The 22,670-nt window shown below is 39.5% G+C and overlaps 1 protein-coding gene across 1 annotated transcript in view; it reads left to right on the plus strand.

Moving 5' to 3' along the window:
* Positions 1 to 4,108: 4,108 nt before the first annotated feature.
* The window catches only part of chd6 (chromodomain helicase DNA binding protein 6), a 105,891-nt gene continuing 87,329 nt past the window's right edge, over positions 4,109 to 22,670 (plus strand). The window contains 2 exon segments of the mRNA XM_038696924.1: positions 4,109 to 4,284; positions 21,834 to 21,883. Of these exon segments, the coding sequence (XP_038552852.1) occupies positions 21,854 to 21,883 (30 nt within the window). The 5' untranslated portion in view covers positions 4,109 to 4,284; positions 21,834 to 21,853.

The following is a 22,670-nucleotide window of genomic DNA, read 5'->3' on the forward strand; positions in this document are numbered from 1 at the left end:
CCCAGGTCTATAGATGTTCAAATCTAAACTATAATATCTAAATCATGCCATTCAAATTACTTTTGCTTTATTGGATGATTTCCATAAATGCCTAAAGGATATTCAGTATTTTCTCAGTAGGATACAAACCATGACCTTCAGTCTAATGAAGCTCAAAGAACATCGCTGCTGCAGCTCAGGGAAAACACAGGTACACGGGCAAATATAGTACAACATGCTTTTTCAAACCATGGGCATTGAAGGTAGTCTCGTGGTTTGAAAGGTCACACATTTGATTCCTGTCGCTGCAGTTTATCCTGCAAACATGTCCCAAAGAAGCACACTGAGCTCCTACCTGCTGCATTGTCACTCTGGATACAAGCATCAGCTGTTCCTCTTACTAATGTCTTATCACACTTTACAGTGTAATATGTTGCACGCTTATTTGCAAACATAAATACCTCCTGTTATGACCTGGCTCAAAAGGCCACAACAAAAGGGAGACACACCATGGTAAAAGTTTAACAAAATATGTTGATTTGAACCAAAATTAACCAAATCAAACTAACATTAAAGTATGAGGTATGTAGTCTGTGGTTTCAGTAGTGTTTGTGCAGGATGATGGTTGCATGGGTGTATGTGTGAAGGGGTTGTAGCATGCAAACAAGACAAACACCACAATGCAACAGTCCAACCAAAGAAAACCAAACTAAATGGAAAACCAGGGAGCCGGCCGCAGGGAGGTCTGACCTGGTCTTGACAGCAGCTACCTTTGCCGAATGAGAAAACAGTCCCAAATACTCTACAGGGCAATTAGCCCAGGTGCCCAGAGCCACTGCAATCAGCTCCTCCTCCACAAGAAAGAGAGAGAGAGAGAGAGAGAGACAGGCCACACTCACTCATGACCCCACAGGGCGTCACACCTCCTAAAACATGACTTTTTTCAAGTTGTTTGCCAAATCCTGCTACTTATTTTTACATTAATTAACCATTTAAAAGTCAATGCGTCTATCTGTTATGCCACTTTATCATCTTCAGAGTGACGTGACACCGGATCATATAACACATTCACATCGATATTCACAACACATGGAACAAGTTTCTCTCTCTCTCTCTTTTTTTAATCTACCAGACCTCTGCTGATCTGCTGGCTGGCCGGAGTTGTCTGTCAGCAGTTTAGTAGTCACTGATATCTATGAAGAGTATACTATTACTAAGCCACAATAAACTATTTAACATCAAATGGCAACCCTTTATATAATATTTTGTGTGTTCAACCATATCAGTCTAATTTCATCACATTAAACATCTGAATTTCCTTCTCAAATCCAAGCAATAACATTTTTATTCACCCTCCTCTTTGTTTTAACACTCTTTATTGAATGATGACTCTTTCTTATACAACTAAGATGTAGTGAGAGTTATAGTTTGTTCATTTTATAGCTTCACATTAGTAAACATATAAATGTGCTGAATGTATCACATCTGTGTCTACTGTATTTGCAGTGTGGAAAGCAACTAAAAAGTACATTTATTCAAGTACAATTTTTATGTAACACTACAACAGATTGCTCACATCTACAAAGTACACCGGACGAATACAAAGAAGGTGAATGACTTACCCAAAATTTCTGTGCTTTGCATCTTAGCAATCTTAAATTGCAGCAAGAGATAACTTCTTGAAAAATTCAAACCTCAGCACTTAGAAACTGTGTGAAGTGAACCGCACGCATCATGCCGAGGATTATCATCTCAGTCTGTCTGTCAGGCTTTAAACCAAAGGAAACCAAAGGGATGAGGTTTGTTAGTCCAGATGTTAATGAGCCAGTTGTATTTCACTCTTAATGCTGGGTTCAAGACAGCTCTGGGCTTGTTAATGATGAGTTTCAACTTGTAAAAAGCACAGCATGATTGGTCATGCAGTTTCAGAATTAGAGGCCAGAGGCTAATTGTACAGCAAGTCATGAGTTGGTTATAAGCCTGGAGATTGAGTTAATGCATTTTGAACAAAACAATCCCAACCCAAGGTCCCCTTTCTAGCTTTCAACCATATCACATGATCTTCATCAGTGGAAGGAGTTTCGTTGTTACGGACGGAGATTGCGAGCTGAGTAGCTGTTATGAAGTTAATTCTTGAACTTTGATTCTTGATCTTTGTTTAAAATGAACAGTATCTGCACATAAATAGAATCAGGATTTTTTAAATTAAGGAATAGCTTTTATTTATATGTTGAAAACCATATTAGGCACATGTTTTTATTTAAAGTATATTGTTCAAAGAGTATTGTGTATGTCGTAAAACATTTCTGGTTGCCAGAGAAGCAAGCAGGGAGGTTTCAAGTGTGTTTTGGTGTGGTCAGAAGTGTGCACTGCTGTATGACGTCACTGTGTACCGACACACCTCGGTACACACCTGTACCTCATTGCAACAAGGTAAGAAGTTAAACCACTGGAATCAGGAAAATACATTGGTTTTAATGTAACTGCCAACTTGGATGTGAGTTCCTGAATAGTGTTGGATGGATGAAGTACTTCGCTTGCACGTCAAATGAGCAAACTCCATCCACCACTGATTAAAACCATGTGATGTGGTTGGCAGCTCCAGAGTTGGGATTGATGTATAAACTGCTATTTCCAAGGTGATTTATTAACTTTTAAGCTTTATTTGCTCAATCATGGTATTGTCATGGTATTGCTCCTAAAGAATCATGAGTGCACATATATATATAATATTTTTGACACATTCATACCTCTATCACAACCATGTTTGAATTCAGACATGTCTTGACCACATTAGGCTTTTACAGGTTTTTTTTTTACTCTGTGTTCAGAGGTTACAATTTGACAAAAGTGTATTTTGTGCCATATAGGGTGTGGTAAGATCGGATGCTTTATTTTTATTTTTGGCACTAAATGAGATGTGTATTTTGAAACATAAAAATGTGACTTTAAGAGTTTTAACTCTTACAAATAAGCGGAGATGGTGACTGGAGGGTCAAGCAGAGAGCCTGCAGACTTCAGGTGAAGTTGGGAAAGAAGGCAAGTTCTATGTCTCCCCACAAAAAGCCTTATAGCCCAAAATACCCCTAAAAAAACAAGCGAACATTGCATCCACATCAAACACCGCAGCCCACAAACTGAAAATATTAAGTCCAGCAAACAAAACTGAACATCCGGGAAACGCAACCTGATCTGCAAAAGACGTGGAATGTCTTTTTCTTCTCTTCCGCCCTTCAAACCCGGTAATGATGGAGGAGTAAAAAGCGACATGATTGGTGGTTGCAGCCAGTAGAGGAGAAATGTAAACCCCTTCGTTTTGTTGCATCGGGGGGGTTGAAAACGGAACGCTCCCCTCTTGTTTTTTATCCTTCCTTCAATGACAACAGGAGCCAGCCGGGCGGTGCGGTGGTGGGAAGCTTCCCCCGGTACGAGAAGGATTTCCCTGCAAGTCTGCGGTAAGGACAACAACAGAACAACAACACCACCTAGAATAAACAACAGGCAATGTGCGTGAGGGCTCACATCAATGCGAATCACCAGGAAGGGAGAAAGAAAAACGCACACAATACACAATGGTGTTGCCTGGGGCTGCCGCGATAGCTCTCAGACAAACCCGGGAGAGACTCGCTGCTCGTTTCGCTTGCTTGACAGCTGCAGGGCCAATGGAAATATGCATGGGGCCAGCTGCGCTAGGCTGCAGCCAATGGAAAAATCTGAAATGCTGAACCGCTACTGGATCCACATAGTAAGGTTAGGCTGGCTGCAGCAGCCACACCGCCGCCGCTGCTGCTAAACTTCCACCAAATAAAAAAAGCTGTTTGTGTTTTGGCTGCTGCAGTGGCCATTTTAGGTAAGAAGCGTCCTTTAACTTTTGGATGCGGCTTGTCTTTGTTGATACGTGTGTGTGTGTGTGTGTGCAGGCAGTGGGTTTGTGTGTGTGTGTGTGGTGTCTAGACTGGACTGTAGTGGCAAAACAGTGCAGGACTCCGGCATCCAGACTGAATAAACCCCGCGGAGCTGGTAGCTTTATGTGGATTAAATAGATATTGCACGGAGTTCCACTCCTCCTCCTCTGTTCATCCCTCCTCCTCCTCCTTTTCTTCCCTCACCCCTCCCCTCACCTCCCCATCTCTCTCCTCTCTCTCTCTCTCTCCCTCCCTCCCGTCCGTGCCTGCTAATTTTTTATGCATTTTTCTAAACTGTCATGGCGATTTTGTGTCCTTGGAAATAAAAAGCGCTAGTGTTTTTCGGCTAACCGGGGGTGATGTCTCGCCGGTGAGAGCGTGTGTCCGGTGTCCGGAGCAGGTGAGCAGTCCGCCGGGGAGGGTTTTTCCGTGGAGAGATGTCCCCGAGACGGAGTTTTTAGAGGCTGTTCACACGTGTAAGGAGAGGGCTGTGAGAATGTATTTACAACAGCGATGCAGTGACATTACAGAGCTAGCGGAGAAAGCTAGCTCGGTAGCGACGGGTGCTAACATGAAATAGGACACAGTGTCTCCTTGTCTCTCTCCGTCTGTGTGGGTTTTTTTTAATTTCAAGTCGCCGTTTTGCTCACCGGGAACTTCTTTTCCCCCTCCTCCTAGCTAGCTCTCCCAACTTGTGGCAATCCAGTGGCTTGCAACATTCAAGCTAGCAGTGTGTTAGCCCCTGCGTCTGCTAGCCTTCGTTATAGCCAAAACCTCAAAGAGGTATAAGCTAGGATGTTAGCCCCGTTAGCCCCTTGAAACATTTGCAGCTATTGCAGCCAGGTATGCGTGCGGGCACATTGAGAGCCATGTTGTCCGTCTGTCTACCTGGCCAGGTGTATTAACACCCCTGGGGCAACAGACAAAGGGTGTGCCAAGAGCTAACCCCAGTCATTGTGGTCTGACTAAATGGATAATTGCAGTAATTGTGAATATGAAAAATTAGTTAAAGCCCTTAAAGTTGATTATGTTTCCCTATTTATATCCTTTAGTGACCAGCTTGGCTATAGGATGCTTTGTCTTGGATGATGCTGGAAATTGTCTATAGATTTTTACTGTGGGTATCATAACAATCTGCAGTTGTAGATGTATTATGTATTATTTATTTAGTATTTGACAAGGCTGAAAGGTTGCTGGTTCCATTCTCAAGACTACCTTGGTAGATTTCAGGCTGACACTGTTGCAGTGTTTCATCACCTGGTGAAACACCTCACAGGATGGAGCGCCTGGCGTTGCTTTGGTGTGTCTTTCCTCTCACAGCAATAAGACATGCATCCGAGGCAATTTGAACTCTCTAATCTGAATGTGTCTGTCTGCTTGTTTTGCCCATTTTGCTGCACGTTTTACTGCTTGCTTGCAGAACTGCTGCTGCACTTTGACTTCATCATCAAAAGAAGTTACTTGGGTGAGGGGAAAAAAACAAAACTACTTTTGCCCCCTTCTTTGTTGTTGCAACAGCTGACCGTTAAAGAAGGAGTAGAGAAGGCAGTGTACATTAGCACATAGCGTAACACACTAAGCTAGTTGTACTTTATCCCTTTTAATTAAAAGAATAAGTAAAATAATCATCTGCCGTTTTTATGCTCATACTAATGCAGGATAAATATGTCAAGGCAGATGTTTTCAGCTGCTTTGTAGAGAAAACATTGAGAGAGTTAAATACTAGTGTTGGCATTGAACATGGGACCTTTCCGTGACAGCGCACTTTTTAACTTGCTGTTCATTTATTAAGCAATAATAAGTGTGTTGTCAGTAGAAATACTTGATTTAATTTGTTTTTTAAATTTGGCAATTAACACTCAGTGTCGAACAGATAAAATTCAAAGTTCACTTTCATTTAATTTCTGAAAACCTCTTGCAGTGGGTGCAGATGAATCGTCAATATTAATTTACAAAAACCTTAACTTTTTAACATTTGACAGTGTGCCACTTAAAATCTTACAGGTGAGGCTTTCAAGGACCCACCTGTTGTTGTGGAGAAATGCAAGAGCAAAGATGTTAGTGTATTTAAAAAGTGACATCTACTCTCCTTGACCACTTTATTAGTTGGACCTATGCAATTTAATGCAGTTTCATACAACATATCTGCCACAAATTCTACATTCAGGAATATTCTAATGTTCAGTTTTTGTTGGCACTGCAGAGAAGTCTTTATTTAACTAAATGTTTATTATTGGGGTTGCACTGTAGTTTGTGGTGGTGTTGCGTTATATTAAAATGTGTTTCTAGTATTCAGTATAATGCAGTCCAATTCAACACCACTGCAAATTACAACCTTATAATAAACATACACAGTAGTTAAATGAAACTAATATGATGGTGTAAAAAAACCTGAACATTGATGTCTTTTGTAAAGGTAGAATATGTGGCTGAGCTGTTGTATTGCATTGTATTAGATTTTACAGGTAAGTGGCCAGTGAATGTGAATATGCACAAACTACCTGTTTCAGTATCAAAGGGATGACAGAAGGTATAGGATTTTGATATATATATGAGGACTGAGCATTCATATTGTTTACACACTACAAGTGATGCAACAGAGTAAAGGCCATCCAGCGTATAGTGGGACACACTAGACCGTTTTACTGCTTTTATAGAAAACAATAAAATGTTTTTTCATGACTGATCTTAATCTGTCGAATAAATAATTTAATAAAACTTAATTTTGATTACATTTGTTTACAGGTTCTGTACACAGAGTTAATGACTAATCAAAATTGATGACGGTGCAGTGGATAAGACACATGTCTTTGTTGTGGGAGACCGGGTTTTGATTCCAACCACAACATCCGCCGTTGTGCCCCTGAGCAAGATACTTAACCCTTAGTTGCTCCAAAGGCGTGCGACCTCAGACACGTATAGCAATTGCAAGACGCTTTGGATAAAAGCATCAGCTAAATTAGTTGTTGTTACTTTTAGAGTAGATTTAGGCTGAATTTCTTTAAAAACCTGTCCTGACCAGAGCAGCCTGGTGTAGAGTATGATGAGCTGGATACCATTGTGCCAGACAGATTTTACTTTAACAAGGGATTATTTAATATATTCCTTTGTCTGTTTTATTATTTATTTAATTATGTATTGATTTGTCACCGGGCCGGACAGGGGGGCAGACGTGGGGATGGGGGGGGGCACAAAAATCGCACAAACAAACAGACAGCACAGAGAAAGGACAACACCTGCAAGAGAAGGGGGATGGAAGCTGGGGGACAACAGGGAATAGATTTAGGCTGAATTCAGATCAAATGATGCAATATCTTTGTCACCTTTTACACCCCTGACAAGTTTGCACCCCTGTAATTAATTAACATCCCAGGCTTTTATTTGCTTCACTCACTGACTTCAACCTGCCTAAATTTTTGGACAGGCCTTTTGTTCCTATGCACTAAAATCTTGCTCAGCAAAGATGGGAAATACTGCAGAAAGAAGAGAAAATATTATCAGTTGAAGGGCGTCTTTGTTTGACAAAAGAAGTTAGCGGACAGTGAGTAATGAACTTCACATGACAATATTAACAATTTGGATTCATTTTATCTGTTTTGAGTCTTTTGTTTTGAGTATTTTGATTGGTGGACCCTTACGGACACACATTCGACATTAATCTGAATGACCGCTTCAGAGTAGAGCTGCTACCGATTATTTTCATTGTCGATTAATCTGCAGATAATTTTCACGATTAATTGGTTAATCATTTAGTCAATAAAATGTAGAAAGAAACTGTTCAACCAATAGTCCAAAACCCAAAGATTCTTCATTTACTGTCATAAATGACAAAGAAAAGCAGCGAAAAAAATAACTGAAACGATACATCGATTATCAAAATAGTTGACTAATTATTTCCTTTTGTTCGATTAATCGACCAGTTGCTTCAGCTCTACTTCAAAAGTAGGGAGTCACCACTTTTTTGGTCTCTCTTGTTTACCATGCCAGTAAATCTGAATGAAATTTGCTTGGGTTCTCATGGTTTCTGTAAAATGAACTGAACCATTAAATTTTGGAGAATCTAACCGATCTAATGTGTAGCATGTCCATATTGCATATTTGTATTCTGGTAGTTGTTTGTTATGGCCGAAATATTAAAAGTGTAGCGTAAACTCTTGATACTTACTGATGTTAGTCGGACGTAATTGAAACTACTACTTAAGAAAGCCCCTTCCGTTTAAACTTTCAAAGAGAGAGCAACATTGTCCTTTCCAAAAAAGCCATTTTTTAGTTTCAGAGAGTTTCCTTCAGCTGTTTCTCCACCATCTCCAGGTGGTTTTAATGTTTTGCAGCTGTGATTAGCGCCTTCATTTCCTTTGTACATTGCATTATGGGAGAATAGTGTACAACAACAACACCACCACACTAAATATCTGTTTTTTTAGTATGAATATTGACTGTTGAGTGCACTTACTTTCCAGTGTGTAGCATGGATTTGGACACAGCTGAAGGCTCATGAACTTTCTTTGTCAAAAACACTAAAGCTACAGCTTCCTCTATTTTGAATGTGATGCAGAGCAAATGCTAGGTATGTTATTGGCACATCACAAAGCTATTATAACTTTCTCTATAACTTCCCACCTTGAAGTACATATGGTTATGCTTGATGTATCTAGTGGGTCTCAAAAGGATAATCCAAACCAATAAACAGAAGCATGTGATGCTGTCAAACTGTGATGTTTTGCTATGTTTTATACCAAAAGAAGGGATGAGAAAACCTTCTCGTGGATTACACACTGCTGTTAAGAAGATGGCCTGTGTGTTATTTCTTTTATCTTCATTTTGTCACATCTGTGGGTGGAGACAGATGAAATTTGTTTTAAGCAGACTGGGTGAATCCCAGTTCATTGTCTCAATTAGTGTCACTCAGCATCTCAATTAACTGGAAAAGAAAACTCTCCTCTTTTTTATTTTCTCCACTTGCATTGTGTTTAAGGCTGAGAAGGAAGCTGTACACTTATATTAAAATGTAGGCTAAGTCTAGCTCAGAGACTGCAGATAACATTATATTTATATCATAGTGAAATGCCAAAATGCCCTGTATAGCTCTGTTGAAAATCTCCCAAAACAATGGTAGGGGAAACATTAGTGTACCGATGACACACATAGCAAATTAAAGACCTTAATAAACCATTGAAATGAGCTATTTCAATTTGAGGGCACCAGTTGCTTTGATCCCGAAAATGTATAAAAGAATGGATTAGTATTTGAATTTTATTTCATAGGTAACATATTTCCAATCCTGAACATACAACTTTTGTGCTGATGTGAGATTAAAGCTTTTGCTAATTTTCAACTCTTGTCCTTAGTGTCCCTTTTTAGCTGAATAATTGATAGGGTAATTGTCAGAAAATGAATTGACAGCAGTTTTGATGATTGCGTAGTCTTATGCCACTTTAAAGTAAATCAAGGTCACATTCACGCTGGTGCTTTTCTGTTTTTAAATCATTATAACATCTTTTGTTTTGGACTTGTTAGACAATAGGCAATTTGAAGACCTTGGGTTCAGTTGTGAAGTTTTGTTTACTATTGTCTGAATGATTAATCTGTGAAGGAAGGAAAAAACAAAACAGATTAATCACTAATAAAAATAGTCATTAGTTTACCCCCTAAAGGGAACACTCAGGTTGGAGGGAGGTAAGAAGATGGTGGTGTGCCGTAAACAACACAACCCTTTTGTGTGCAATGATATGTCTAACTTGGTAGTACTGTAAACAAATATATTAAAATGTACACATTACCTGTATGTAGGTCATCACTGTAAGCTGCATATATGTAGTAACTCAGACCATGGTTTCAGTGTGGTGCAGATGTGGTTCAATAAATGGAAAGAGCTGGATGATTCAGTTGTGTCCTAAAAATGTAGCACACAATAGTCTAAATATGTCAATGTCACAGTAGCAGCAGTAGGTCAGCTGGATGCTTAGCATGAAGGAAAACAGGAAAAATGTGTCATCAGGAGATGCTGGAGAGGTGGAGATGTGTGCGACGATTATTTATATAATTAATACGAGAAGGCTGAGTCTCGCTGTGTTGTTACCGAGGCCAAGCTGCCACTGACAACACTCTCTGCCCCTTTGTTTGTTCCCTCGTGGGAGCATCGTACAGCTGAAGCAGGGAGGCGCGAGGAGGAGCAGTCTTCATTTTAAAGATGCTCTCCTCGCTTTATGCATGCAAACCACACGCCTGTTGGGCTGAATTTGGTTCTGATTTAGCACAGCCGGCCGCTCCTCCTCGTCCCTCAGGTGAATCGACTCCTGATGATTCTCAGACGCAGCAGCTGTCGGGCTCTTATGATATTATGTACGAGCGAAGGGAATAAGGTCATTGAAAAGAGAGCGGGTCTTTCCACTGAGGCGGCCAAGTAGGATTTCTGTCTGTGTGTTCAGGGTTTGGTAGATAAAATATCAGAAAATAGTAAAAACCTGCCCATTACAATATCTAGCCCAAGGTGATGTCTTCACATTGCTTGCTTTGTCTGACCAAATTACAACTTGGAATGATTCTTTCTGAACCGAGAGATCCAGACAGTTTTGCATATATGGGTTTTCGGCCAGTGACTTTCCCTGTTCTTTAGCTGCTGTAAAAACGAGTTTAGATTTCAGATGTGGCCTTGTACACATGCACTGGTGTGTGCTGTGCCTTCTGCCACATAAGGCTGCAAAATGAGTGAGCAGCAGGCAGTTGTTTCATTTCTGACAACTGCATGCTCGTGCATCAATATTCATGGGTGACAGGTGTGTGTGCGGGGAAAAAAACAACCTCCACTTTCCAGCTTAGATTTAAATGCTATCATTTTTTGGTGGGGACAAGAAGAACAGGAAGTCCATATCTCCTTTACGTCACTATTTCCCCTTTTCTTACATTACACATCTTACACAGGCTCTCGCCGTCTGTTATCTCTAGTGTCGGTGAGGAAGTTTCTTCTGCTGTATCACCTGTAGGAACACCTAGATTCCTAGCACACTGAGCTCAAATGTAATTTAACTTTCAGAGGATAAAAAAGCTCTAGTGGGACTTCATGTGATGCCAGTCAAGTCATTTTTATGGTATTTACACTATGCTCTATTTGCTGGCCTTTAACATAGATTGACAGTGAAATATGAAGGTAAGAGGTGGCTACATGCAGCTATGTAAGGCCATAGTCGCACCAAATCAAGCGTTGTGGCGATTTAGCGCAGGGTTGTGCTCGACTGGGTGTGTTTATTTGTGCTTTAGAACCTAACTGCTTTGAAACAACCCGGTTTCAGTGATATTTCAGGCTGACTGTGGAGCAGTTTGGCTGGTCTGATCGCTGGCTTAGGTGATTAGCCAATGCAGCCTGACCTCTGTTTGAGTTTCTCCAAAGGCTGCTGTGTTTCCTGCAACCCACTGCTGCAGTCTGAACGCACTACCCTCATTATCCATGCATTAAAATGAATGGGAGGACTGTCGTTTTTCACTGCAGTGCTAGATTTGGTGTAAATACGCTTGTTACTGTAAACACGTGCAATAAATACTTTATCATTACACCTGTTCAACAAGTGTAAACATAAAAAGAAAGTGATATTTTAATCTGCTTTGTCCAGTCTTTCGCTGTGTTTTACACAAGCACAGCACGCTAGCTCAGCTAATATCAAACTGTTACAAGCTGAAGTGAAAGCTCTGAGTTTGTTGTCTGTTTAGCTTAGTTTGCCTCTTACCTGGCACATTGTTGTAAACTTTGCTGAACAGTGACCAGACGCTCCCATCAACCAGCGGTAACGTTACCTACAGGCAGTGAAAGACAGCAGTAGAAAGAGGACGAGATGGAGGATGACGACATGTTTGTTTTAGATTTGTTTCCGCTGAGATATTATTGTGTGTATATAGTGACTTTGCTTTAATTATTTAAAACTTAAATAAAACCAGGCAGCTAATATGCATACTTCAATCATTTTTTATTTATTGCAAGTAGGGCTGAGCAATAAAACGATAATGATGATTATCGCAATATAAGTTTCCTCAATAACAATATAGCAAATATTCAGTATATTGTCAATAAATGTTTGTTTTAATTCATTTGAATCATGAATGAATAAGCACTTAATTCTTCTATTAAAAATATTTATTTTGTTGAGGAAAAGGGACTGAAAGAAGATTTACTAATCATATTTGTTAAAAAAAAGATTTTATCAGAATAGTTTTGAATGTTCTACCTCAGATTTGTGATGTGATCCACTGTTTGGCATCAAGTATTTGTCATGACCATAAAGAAAAGTTTAAAACCACAGTTAACCATCTGGTTTCTTTATCTTTCACTCAGGAGCAAAAATCAGCCTTTAAACTTGAAAGAAATAATGATTTGACATTCATTGTCAGAATTATCGATATCGAATGGTATGAAATGTTTTTATTGTGACAACAATAAAGCCCATATTGTCATTGCAATATTGTACAAAGTTATCGCACATCGTTGATTTTCCTAATATCGTGCAGGCTTAATCATGATGGTGTGACATTTGTTGGGGTCTGTACCAAACAAACATGTTTTCTCTCATCTGGAGAACAAGATTTGTAGGCCAGGTCATCTCTGCGGCACTACAGTACTTTATTACAATGCTGTTTGAACATTGAACATATTATGATTTCAGTTAATTGTACAGCTGTGTATTCTCCCCTTTGGATGGAGCAGTGACCCCCGCCCTCCCCTGAAAAGTACTAATGGGCCTAATAGACCCCATTTCAGACAATCCTGGTAATGTAATATAGATCGTCTGCACCCTATATTACCAAATCACACGTGCTACCCATTCCATTTACAGAAACGGTGAGAATATTTCACACCTAAAAATGACTTGAGCTCTACACTCAACACAGACTTAATAAAACACAGTTGCACATACTTTCTCTACTTGATGCTGTGTATTTGCTAAATATTACGTGCATGATGTTATCATATTGGAACTTTATTATCTTTCCTAAAATAAAATGCTTGACAGGGTAGTCCAAGAAAAGACATAGAAGCGAGCTTACCCAACCAATGAACAGTGTCACAAGCAAAGGGTCGACCATAGATTGTCAGGGTGAGGAAAGTAGAAGGGATATACTTTTTTGCCAACAAGCTAATGATAACATTAATAGATATATTGATCTTGGTTAGAAGAAGGACAAATAAACCCGTCTAATTCAGGATGAGATTTGTTTTGGCAGTTACCTTTCAAGCCCACAGATAATAAAAAAAAAAATAGATTTGTGGTTGAATATTATTTTGTTTGCAAGATATTGTTCATGTACACAAAGAGATTGCTTGATTGACATATTGCTCACACTAATTTAGTCTCTATGGCAACAGTGTCTGTGTTCAATTTCACTTCATGCCCTCCACATGACGCATCCTCACACATGACGGGCGTAATGCATTATATATGCCCCGCCTCTCAAGAGTAGAGCTCCGAGCGTACACAGTGTTGGTGTCGGTGGGTGTGCCGCATACCCCAAAGCATTTAACCGATCAGATATCACTGTGCTGTGTCTGCACTGCATTTCCCAGATATCACCTGGTAATCTGTTGGTATGGGTGGTAATCTGATTGATTCTCTGTTGATGAGGGTTGCTTTTGTGTTGATAATGCTCTTTTTATCACCAGTCATGTCACTAACAACTTTCCCGTTTTCAACTGTTTGTGCTTCTGCGTGTTTGCAGCACTTATGTTGACAGGTGTGTGTGTGTATAGGAAAATTAATTGGCACACTCACCTGCAATTAAATCACTTTAGTGACAGAATATAGACCGAAGGATTAAGTGTCTCACTTTTAAAGAAGGCAGTTATGAGTCTGGTATAAACGTCTGTGCAGGTGCTGCATTGGTCCCAAATGGTACAGTGAGACAGGTGGTGGGAGTGCCCGACTGTGTCTGCTGCTCCTGCTGAGCAGCGTACCACACATTTTATCATCCATGTGTTAAGCAGCAAAAGGCCGATTCTGCTGAATGTCATGTACGGAGTGTACAAAATATAAGGAGCACCTGCTCTTTCCATGAAGCACCATGAAGCTGATGATCCGCTACTGAGATCACCTGTTGTACATCTGCTTCTATAGGTGATTTATTGAAGTTGACAATAAAGTTAAATAAACTAATGATGATGGAATGAGTGCACAACACTTCAAACTTACTGCTGTACCTGCTGTTCTTCACATAGAATAGATGTGTAAAAGTCACCTTCTGCCAGAAAAGCAGTAAGAAAATCTCTAAACGAACTTCTTACGTAGATTTACGTTTTTTAATATTCTCCAAGCGCCGCCTAAAATGTTGAGCTTGCATTAACAGCGTACAAACCATACACACAGCTGTTCACTTCTGTCTTGTTGGAGCAGCACTTTGTGTGCTGTTGTGTTGTGCACATGGTTTCTTTTTTCAGACTTGACTGTGATTGTTGGAAAAAGCAATATTTGGCATCCTTAGATATAGGGCTGGGGGCGATTCATTACGTAAATACGTCGACTTGCATTACGTGCGTCAACGTGTACATCCGGTGTTAGTGGGATTCCCCCAGACAAGCTCCAGCTAGAACACCGCGCTTTTGACCGTCTAACGTTTGGGAGTATTTTAGACAGACACTCAACAACGTGCTGCTCCATGAACTCTCTGAATTGGAAATATATTCACTGCAGCACAACAGCTGAATCTAACATTACAGACAATCTATGACTGTACAGGTCTGTGAATTGTTTTATTTTCTTTTCCCCACACTGATGCAGAAATACATTTTGTTATCTTACTGTATTACTCAATATTGAAATAAATCCATGTCAGAAACTTTTAAAGTTTTAAGTAAAGTAGCCTAATTAATGTCTGTTTATTATTATCACAACAGATCAGTGACATGGAAATCTGATTTATTTTAAGATATGCTTCTATTGTCTTTATTGTAATGTGCTTCATCAGGATGATTGAATTAAATATTGATTTATTGATTACACATGTTTTTGATATTCATTTTGGATAAATTTGTATGTTCGAGTAATGTATTGAGTAATAGGCAACTTTTTTTTATTTTATAGAATACACCAAATTAGTTGTCAGATTAATCGACTAATCAAAAATAATTTAGATTAATCAATTTAAAATAATAATCGTTATGTACAGCCCTAATTGGATTTGGATGGACAGTGGAGATAGTTTAAACAGCAGGAAAATTAATATCTGTCTGACATTATTGGTACAATAAAAATCACGCAAACCCTCTCAAACTCCAAAGATGCTTTTGTTATCCTTCCTGGGGGCGTTTGTGCTCTAAGATGTGTTGAATGAATCTTCTCCACAAAAGTCACAAGATTTGACTTTGCTACCAAGAAGGGTTGCATAATGTTTGCATATATCTGGAAGATGTTGTGAAGTAATGGGCAACACTCTCGTCTTCCCTAGAAAGAAATGTGTAGAATACATTTGTTCCACCCTGAGACAACAACATACTCAACATAACAACAACATAAGACATAGGGGCGAATTGTAAAATGTATTTGGTTGTCTACATTGCACTAGTACTGTGTTGTGCTTACACTGTTAAACTACAATATTGGCACCCTAAATTTTTGCAATGGAATAAAAAAGTACACAGTGTTCCTGTTTATGTTGTAGAGGACTGGTTAGAAGCAACACTGGCAGCACCCATGGAACCTGGCTTTACCTGATATGTTTAGAAATTACACTGGATAATGAGATCTTTTACCAAAACAAATTGGTCATAGTAATGCTGGATGGATGTTCATGTGCAAACAAACATTGTGGAAAGTTGTCACATGAATTTGTACCTATTTCTGTCATTCCTGTGGTCTAGGGAATCCATACAGACTGGGAAAATGTTTTTTAATGCAGGTTTTTGCTTTAGTTGTGATATTAAAAAAGAATTGCTATGTACAGCCTAATTTATTGTAATTTTTCAACTGTAATATCAAACATTCCCTGTAGGTCCAGTGGCTCAGGTGTGAAGATATGGTGGTCTTCCTTGTTTAGTGTGTTTATATGATGGTAAACTGATTATTTCAGAGTTTTGGACTGTTAACACCTCTGAAGACTTTTATCTTGGACTTTCTAACTACCGTTTTCCAATGTTTTATGACATTTTATAGATGAAACAATTCAATGAGAAGATGAGGCACATTAATCGGTAATGTAGGGCCCCAAGAAATCCTTTTTTCCCCCCCTGATGTTTTTCCAGATTACTTGTTTTCTTTTCTTTTTTTCTGAATTCTGTGTTTTATGATTCAAGCACATTTTATCATTAGAGAGTGTAATCATGAGGTGGATAAAAAAAAATGCTTTATGCTAGGAACCCCCCCCCGATTTTTATAAATTGCACCCAGATTCAGTCTTTGCAGATTTCACAATTCAGCAATTCTGTCTGCTTTTTTCTATGTGGCAATCATAGGGCCCTAATAATGGAAATAATAGTTAGCTGTAGACCTACATGTGATGACGAGTCAGTCAGTCAGTGTCACATGTTCAGTGTTACAACAGTCTGAAATGAAACCTTGAGTGTGTAGTGAAAAAAATATATGATTTGTACTTTTGCGATGTTGGAGGTATTTGCCTCCAAGGCAGGCAGGGTACTTATAAGATGTTTCAGCGGTTGGGTAGTCTTGTGGAACCAGTTTCTGTCCCACTGTCCGACCTGTTCTTGAAAGCCCCACCATATATTCAGAGACACTTGACTTCCTAACAAGGCTCAGTGGTGTTAGTGTTACATAGAGCTTGAGGTTGTTTTGTGCTTGAAGAAAAGTTTGTGTACAAATAAATAAACCCTGGAGGAGTAAAAATCTGGTTTCTTGAACCTCTGAGGAAGGAAACAGAATTGTTTATTTACTCTTTAATTTACACTTGTGTGTTTTTTAAGTTTGGTTGGTGCCTTTTTGTAGAATCTCTGCTTTAGGGATTTATTTGCTCACTGTAAATGTTGGTCTCCACATATGTCATGTCCATTTTAACCAAACTCAATAATATTGATTAATTTCTAGTGTGTGTGTGTGTGTGAGTATGAAAGTGTATGACTTGAGCTTTCAGCCGCTCTTTCTCCTGCATGGCTAGTGGAGACCGTGTGTGAGCGTTGCTGTTAAAATGGGACCTTGCCAGAGTAGACACGTTTTGACACATGTCATTCAGATGTTTGTTTAACTGGATTGTAGCTTTCCTGCTTCACTTCAAAAGGGTGATGGGTTTTTTTTAGACCTTCTTCTGCCTTGTTAAGTGCTGATCAAGGTAAAACTAACTGCAGTTCATTTGTCCTTAGTTTGATTAGGTTTAGTTTGTTTTGTTTTTTTGAGTAACAGGAGAAACATGTCTAAAATAAGTAGGAATTCACTTATGAGTTTTTATGGAAAAACAAACAACAAAATAAAAAATCATCAACACACAATTCTTTACAACAGCTTTAATTCACAGCACAAAATTTTATGTATATTGCATGATGAAGTACTTGTCATTTCCTAGATATTTTGTGCTAAATACTCAGTGGTGATTTGGAATGGCTCAGTTTCTCAGGAGACATTTTATAGGAGGAGACACTTTTAAGATTCCTCAATACAACTCTTAACGCCAAAGATGGCAGTTCTCAGTTTTTAACAGCCAAGGCGGGAAACATATTTCAGCCAATCTTGTGGTTCCACTGACACATATAAGGGTCTGTTATTCGCTTTTTTAAACCTTATTTTGGGGCAAAGTCGTCAAACTTTTTCAGCGATTTTTATCAGAGTTTACTGCCTATTCTATTCATGCAGTTTTTAACGTGCTGGTGACCAGTAGGATAGTAGGATGGTGGGTTTTCACTGAAAATGGGTCTTTTATTTTCATGGAATTGCAAAGGGCAGATGAAACAGATTGAAACGGACTAAAGACTGACTCGCTCGGGATTTTCTCTCGTGTAGGGAAGCTTATACACTGAGGAAAATGGATGTTAGAAGGATGAAGGTATGCTTAAATGCACATTCAGATTAGCAGACAGATAAGTACATTTCTTAGGAGGAGTTGCGGTAAAGTGGTAAAACTGACACTCTGCCTACATTTAATTTTCCTTCAAGTTATGTTGGAAAGACCAGACATTAAAGCTTTCTGGAAACTTGTTTGCCACATCTAACATCAGTACTGCATTGTTCTCCTGGGAAACCCTGAAGTTGTGCAGTGATCTTTGTGGGCGACCATGGGTATCCTAATGTTTCAAAGGAGTACTGTGCATAATGTACATCATAAGTGACATGGGAGCCCAGTTATGAGTCTTTTCTCAGGTTTTTTCCTGTCTCTGTTAGCTTTCACAGTTAGAAATCCCTCCCAAAACGTGTCATTGTCAGGAAAAATGTGAGATTTCATAACTTGAGCTAAACAAACAAAAAAAAACTAAACCATGTTCTTATATAGTGGGTCCTTAGAATTAAAAATAATCATCTAAGTAGGCAGAGGCTGCAGGGTGACTCGCATCCTAAAGGCGAAACCCCTGTCTGTCCATATATTTCAATAATCTTAGAGAGGCATGGAGTGAATGAATTCTATTTGCTTTGGTCCTGTCCACCTCAACATCCCTGCATGACCAACTCCACCGGCAATATTGCTTTCTAAAAGCGTTTCAGATACAGCGTGGAACTGTGTAAAGAATGTTCTGTACTGGTTATTCTGAAATTATTCCATTTCTCTTTGCTGTGTCATTGCAGCTCAAAACCAACCCTGGCACCAATGTTTACACTCAAACCTCAGTGAAAGCTAAAGTGGTTGCCATTCAGGGTGTGGACATCTACCAGCCACTGACGGATAAATGTTCAAATTCCCCAACAACTCAAAACTAAATTATTGCTGGTGTTTATCTCTCACCATGTTGCCGTTTGTGGGAATCCCCTCCCTCACACATTTATCCCATTTCTCCACTACAGTAATGTTGATAACTTAATACCCGTTAAAATCACAAGATCTTCAAGTGGTTCTTCCCCGAGGACAGATCAAGAATTGTTAAACATATAATACTTTTGATTATTAGTGTGAAAAACTGAGTCACTCTGGTATTTCAGCAGCGTACAATAGAGGTTACTTTGGCACTACTAATACTACTAGTATTCTTAACAAATGAGATACTGAATCTGTTTCTGAACTGATCCCTGATGTGGAAATCAATGCTGTCCAATGATTAATCATCAGATCTGTCAACTCTTAGATTTTGGCGGTGCCAAAAGTGAAAATGTGCCATTTCAGTGTTGCATTACCAGCTGAACCTGTGCTCTGTTGCCAGTTAATTAACATAGCTTGAATTATTTATTTGTTTATTTATTTATTTGTGGAAAGTTTCCAGCATGCTGAGATCTGTTGCAGTGATTCGTACTGTATTTTCTTGCTTTTGTTGTTTGGAGGTCTGGTTTTCAGATTGCAATTGTGACCTGTTGATTGAAAGATGTTGATAGACCACGCTTTCTCCTCAATTTCCCATTTCAGGATGGGAGTCAGACACAGACACAGCTGGACATACCAAGCTGATAGTGCCCATATTGATAAAGCACCAGTGCTCACAGAGTGCTTTCTAGAACATAAAAACACTTTTTGCTTTTAGTACGTCATATTCTATTAGCTGGACCTTCAAGGTGCAAATAAGTGCAAAGACAGTCAGTGTCAAATTTCTCATGCAAACATTGTTGACCTTTAGTAAAACATCTTTACAACCTGAAAGCAAATCTTTCCCGTTATATTTTGCATTATTTTGACTCCGTTTGACGCCGTTAGCTGTGTGTGTGGAGAATGTATGTGTTGAATTTCTTTCAAAAGAAACTATCTGTTGTTTTCTGTCGAAGCAGATGCCAATTTTATAAAAAACAATTTAACAAAACATATTTATTAATTACAATATGCTACACCTAATCACTGTCTTTATTCTGAACACTTACCTCAACCTGGATAACTGGATAAAATTAAGAAACTTGGAATTCTTTTTTTCTTTGTAGCGGCCCGCCACAATATCAGCGCTGATTTGATTCTAGGCTGCAGCACAGCCTCTCGTTCGTCCCTCTCTCTCTCTTGCTCACCCCTCGCTCACTATCTCTCTCGCTCTCTCTCCCTCATGAACACAGCTGCATGAACACAGCCCCCCCTTTCACTTATCTGTGCAGATAATCAGCTGGCAGTAAAAACAAAACACTCAGCCTCGTCTCTGGGCGTAACGCAGTGTTTTCCTCTAATGATTCCGATAATGGTAATAATGACATTTTTTGATACACATTTGTATTGAAGCAATTCGGTCAGTGCTATAAAAGTAACGAAGCTCGGTACTCAGCCCTTTTTTGTGGTGCAAGTTCACCTACTACCAAGTTGCAGGGAGAAGGGAAAAAGTCTGAATAGGTCCCTCGTATAACTTTATTATCAGATCAAGACAATATTTTTGGGCTTGTAATGAGAGAGTGAAATAGTTCTTTGTAGTACAAGTGCTGCTGGAGATTCGACCTCTTCTCTTTTCCTTCACACACTCTTGTTTTTCCTCTTGTTTCTTTATGTCTTTGAAGTGGAGCCATATAGGTATAGAATAAGTATACTTTTTTTGTTGTAATCCTCAAGATGTCAGTCCCGTTTGGTGCTACTTGTGGCGGTAGGACTGACAGTAAGTGTGGTTTAATAGTACAGGTAACAGAATTCTGAGGGCAGCAGAACAAACTATTGTTGTTTTTAATAAAGAAGTCGGTGCAGTAATTGGCCGTTTTCTATCATACTGTGATCTGATTTCATGCTGCTCATGGCTGTGAACAGCAGGGGACAGTGAAAGGAGTTGGTTTCCTGGCTGAGAGATTAGATGTGAGCAGCCAGTTGCCTGCAGCTCTTCATCTAACAGCTCACTGTGGCTGCTTCTTACTGTCCATTCCACCATGCAAGATTTCAAACCGGTCTGTGCTAATCTCACTGACAAACACATTGCGTTTCCTGTGTGCACTTCATAATAAAAGTCACCTTGTTTTTCATCAGTTAAATGCTTTTAATGTGAAGCTGCTGTAGGACATGTTCGGTTTGCATTAGCAGCAACTTTTCCGGGAATGTCGCCGCCCAGAGATGCTGGAGCTTTCATCAGTGACAGACATTTATTTAAATGAAAATCTTCAGGCGAAAGGCGGGGTACACCCTGGACAGGTCTCCAGTCCATCGCAGGGCCACACACATAGGTGTGAGTGTGACTGGTTGTTTGTCTAAGGACAATTTTAGAGACACCAATTAACCCAGCCTGCATGTCTTTGGATGGTGTGAGGAAGCCGGAGCACCCGGAGAGAACCCACACGGACACGGGGAGAACATGCACACTGGGGTTTGAACCCACAACCTTCTTACTGTGAGGTGACAGTGCTAACCACTGCACCACCGCGCCGTCCTTAAACATTCTCCATCAACAGAACAGTAAAATCTTTCATATTCACCTCCTCTTTCAGTTGGTAAACAGCAGAATTGTACATTACAGCTATCATCTTGACCCATGACACCAGTTTAAGCCTTTGACAGGGGCATTATAAGATGGAAGGGGAAAAGTCAATGAAAGAAGTTTTTGTGTTAAGTGTCTGTTAAGCAAGAAACCTGTTTAAAGCCTGTCAGTGACCTACAGCAGATGACTGTAGTTGTTCTTGGATGCTTCCAGGAGTGAATGTGTGTAACTGGAATGTGAAAAGGGTTATTGCTGGAAAACATTTGGCAGAGCAAATGGTGTCCTAATATGGGCTAGAAAGGTTAGCTGGTTTTAAGTATAAGTTGCATACTGAAAATGTAATCAATTTGTTGGTATTTAACTGGTTTTGTGCAGTATGAAGTATGGCTAGTATTTTTGAATCTGTTGAATCACCTTTCTTTTTAGGATTCAGCTTTACAAAACGTTACTCATGGCTGCATTGTTGGATGTTTATTTTTGTGTGCATTTCTGGAAGTGACGTGGATGATGTTGTTTTGTGTTTCCAGATGCAGTGAAGGGATAGAAGATGAAAATACACAAGAAGGACAAGCAGCAGGTTTGTCACACACGCGTGCACATTATGAATGTAGGTTATTTATAAAAAACCTTTATACACACACACACACACACACACACACACACACACACACACACACACACACACACAGCAACTTTGATACTAAATAAAACATGAATTTTAAGCTTCAGTCTAAAGTGTGCGTAGCATTACACTGTTGATTTAATCACAAGCCCTTCTGTAACGCAGCTCAACCTCAGATCCTGGGGTCTTTTCTAAGTTAGTGTTTACATTCATAAATTGGAAGCTTCTGTAATATAGGACGCTATAGTACAAATGCTATCAACAATGAGTACTGAACTGATTACTTTCAATGGCGAGTGGGTGCGCTGTATCGGGCATCTGGCTGGGAGCAGCAGTTATGGTGGCGAGAATGTCCAGAAGAGGGGAGAAGAAGTTAATTTGTGCTTCTCTGATTCGCAAAGTTCTCTAAGGCTTTGTTCAGACTATAGGTAAATCAGATCTTTAAGACAGACTGTCTTTACTTTTATTTATAAGTGATGAGATCAGAGTTGTGCGTCCAGACATCACCAACATATGTACATGGGTTGCTGTGGTAATGACGTAGGTGTCACATTTTCGAGGGGCCTTTTATTGTGGCCCGCCAAAGTCACACCTGTGCAATACCCATGCTGTCTGATCAGCATCTTGATATACCACACCTGTGAGGTGGATGGATTATCTCTGCAAAGGAGAAGTGCCCACTAACACAGATTTTGACAGATTTGTGAACAATATTTGAGAGAAATAGGCCTTTTGTGTACAT

The sequence above is a fragment of the Micropterus salmoides genome, unplaced genomic scaffold, assembly GCF_014851395.1.
Source record: "Micropterus salmoides isolate LMB-PRFRI ecotype aquatic unplaced genomic scaffold, ASM1485139v1 Ms_hic_scaffold_4, whole genome shotgun sequence".
Classification (NCBI taxonomy): domain Eukaryota; kingdom Metazoa; phylum Chordata; class Actinopteri; order Centrarchiformes; family Centrarchidae; genus Micropterus; species Micropterus salmoides.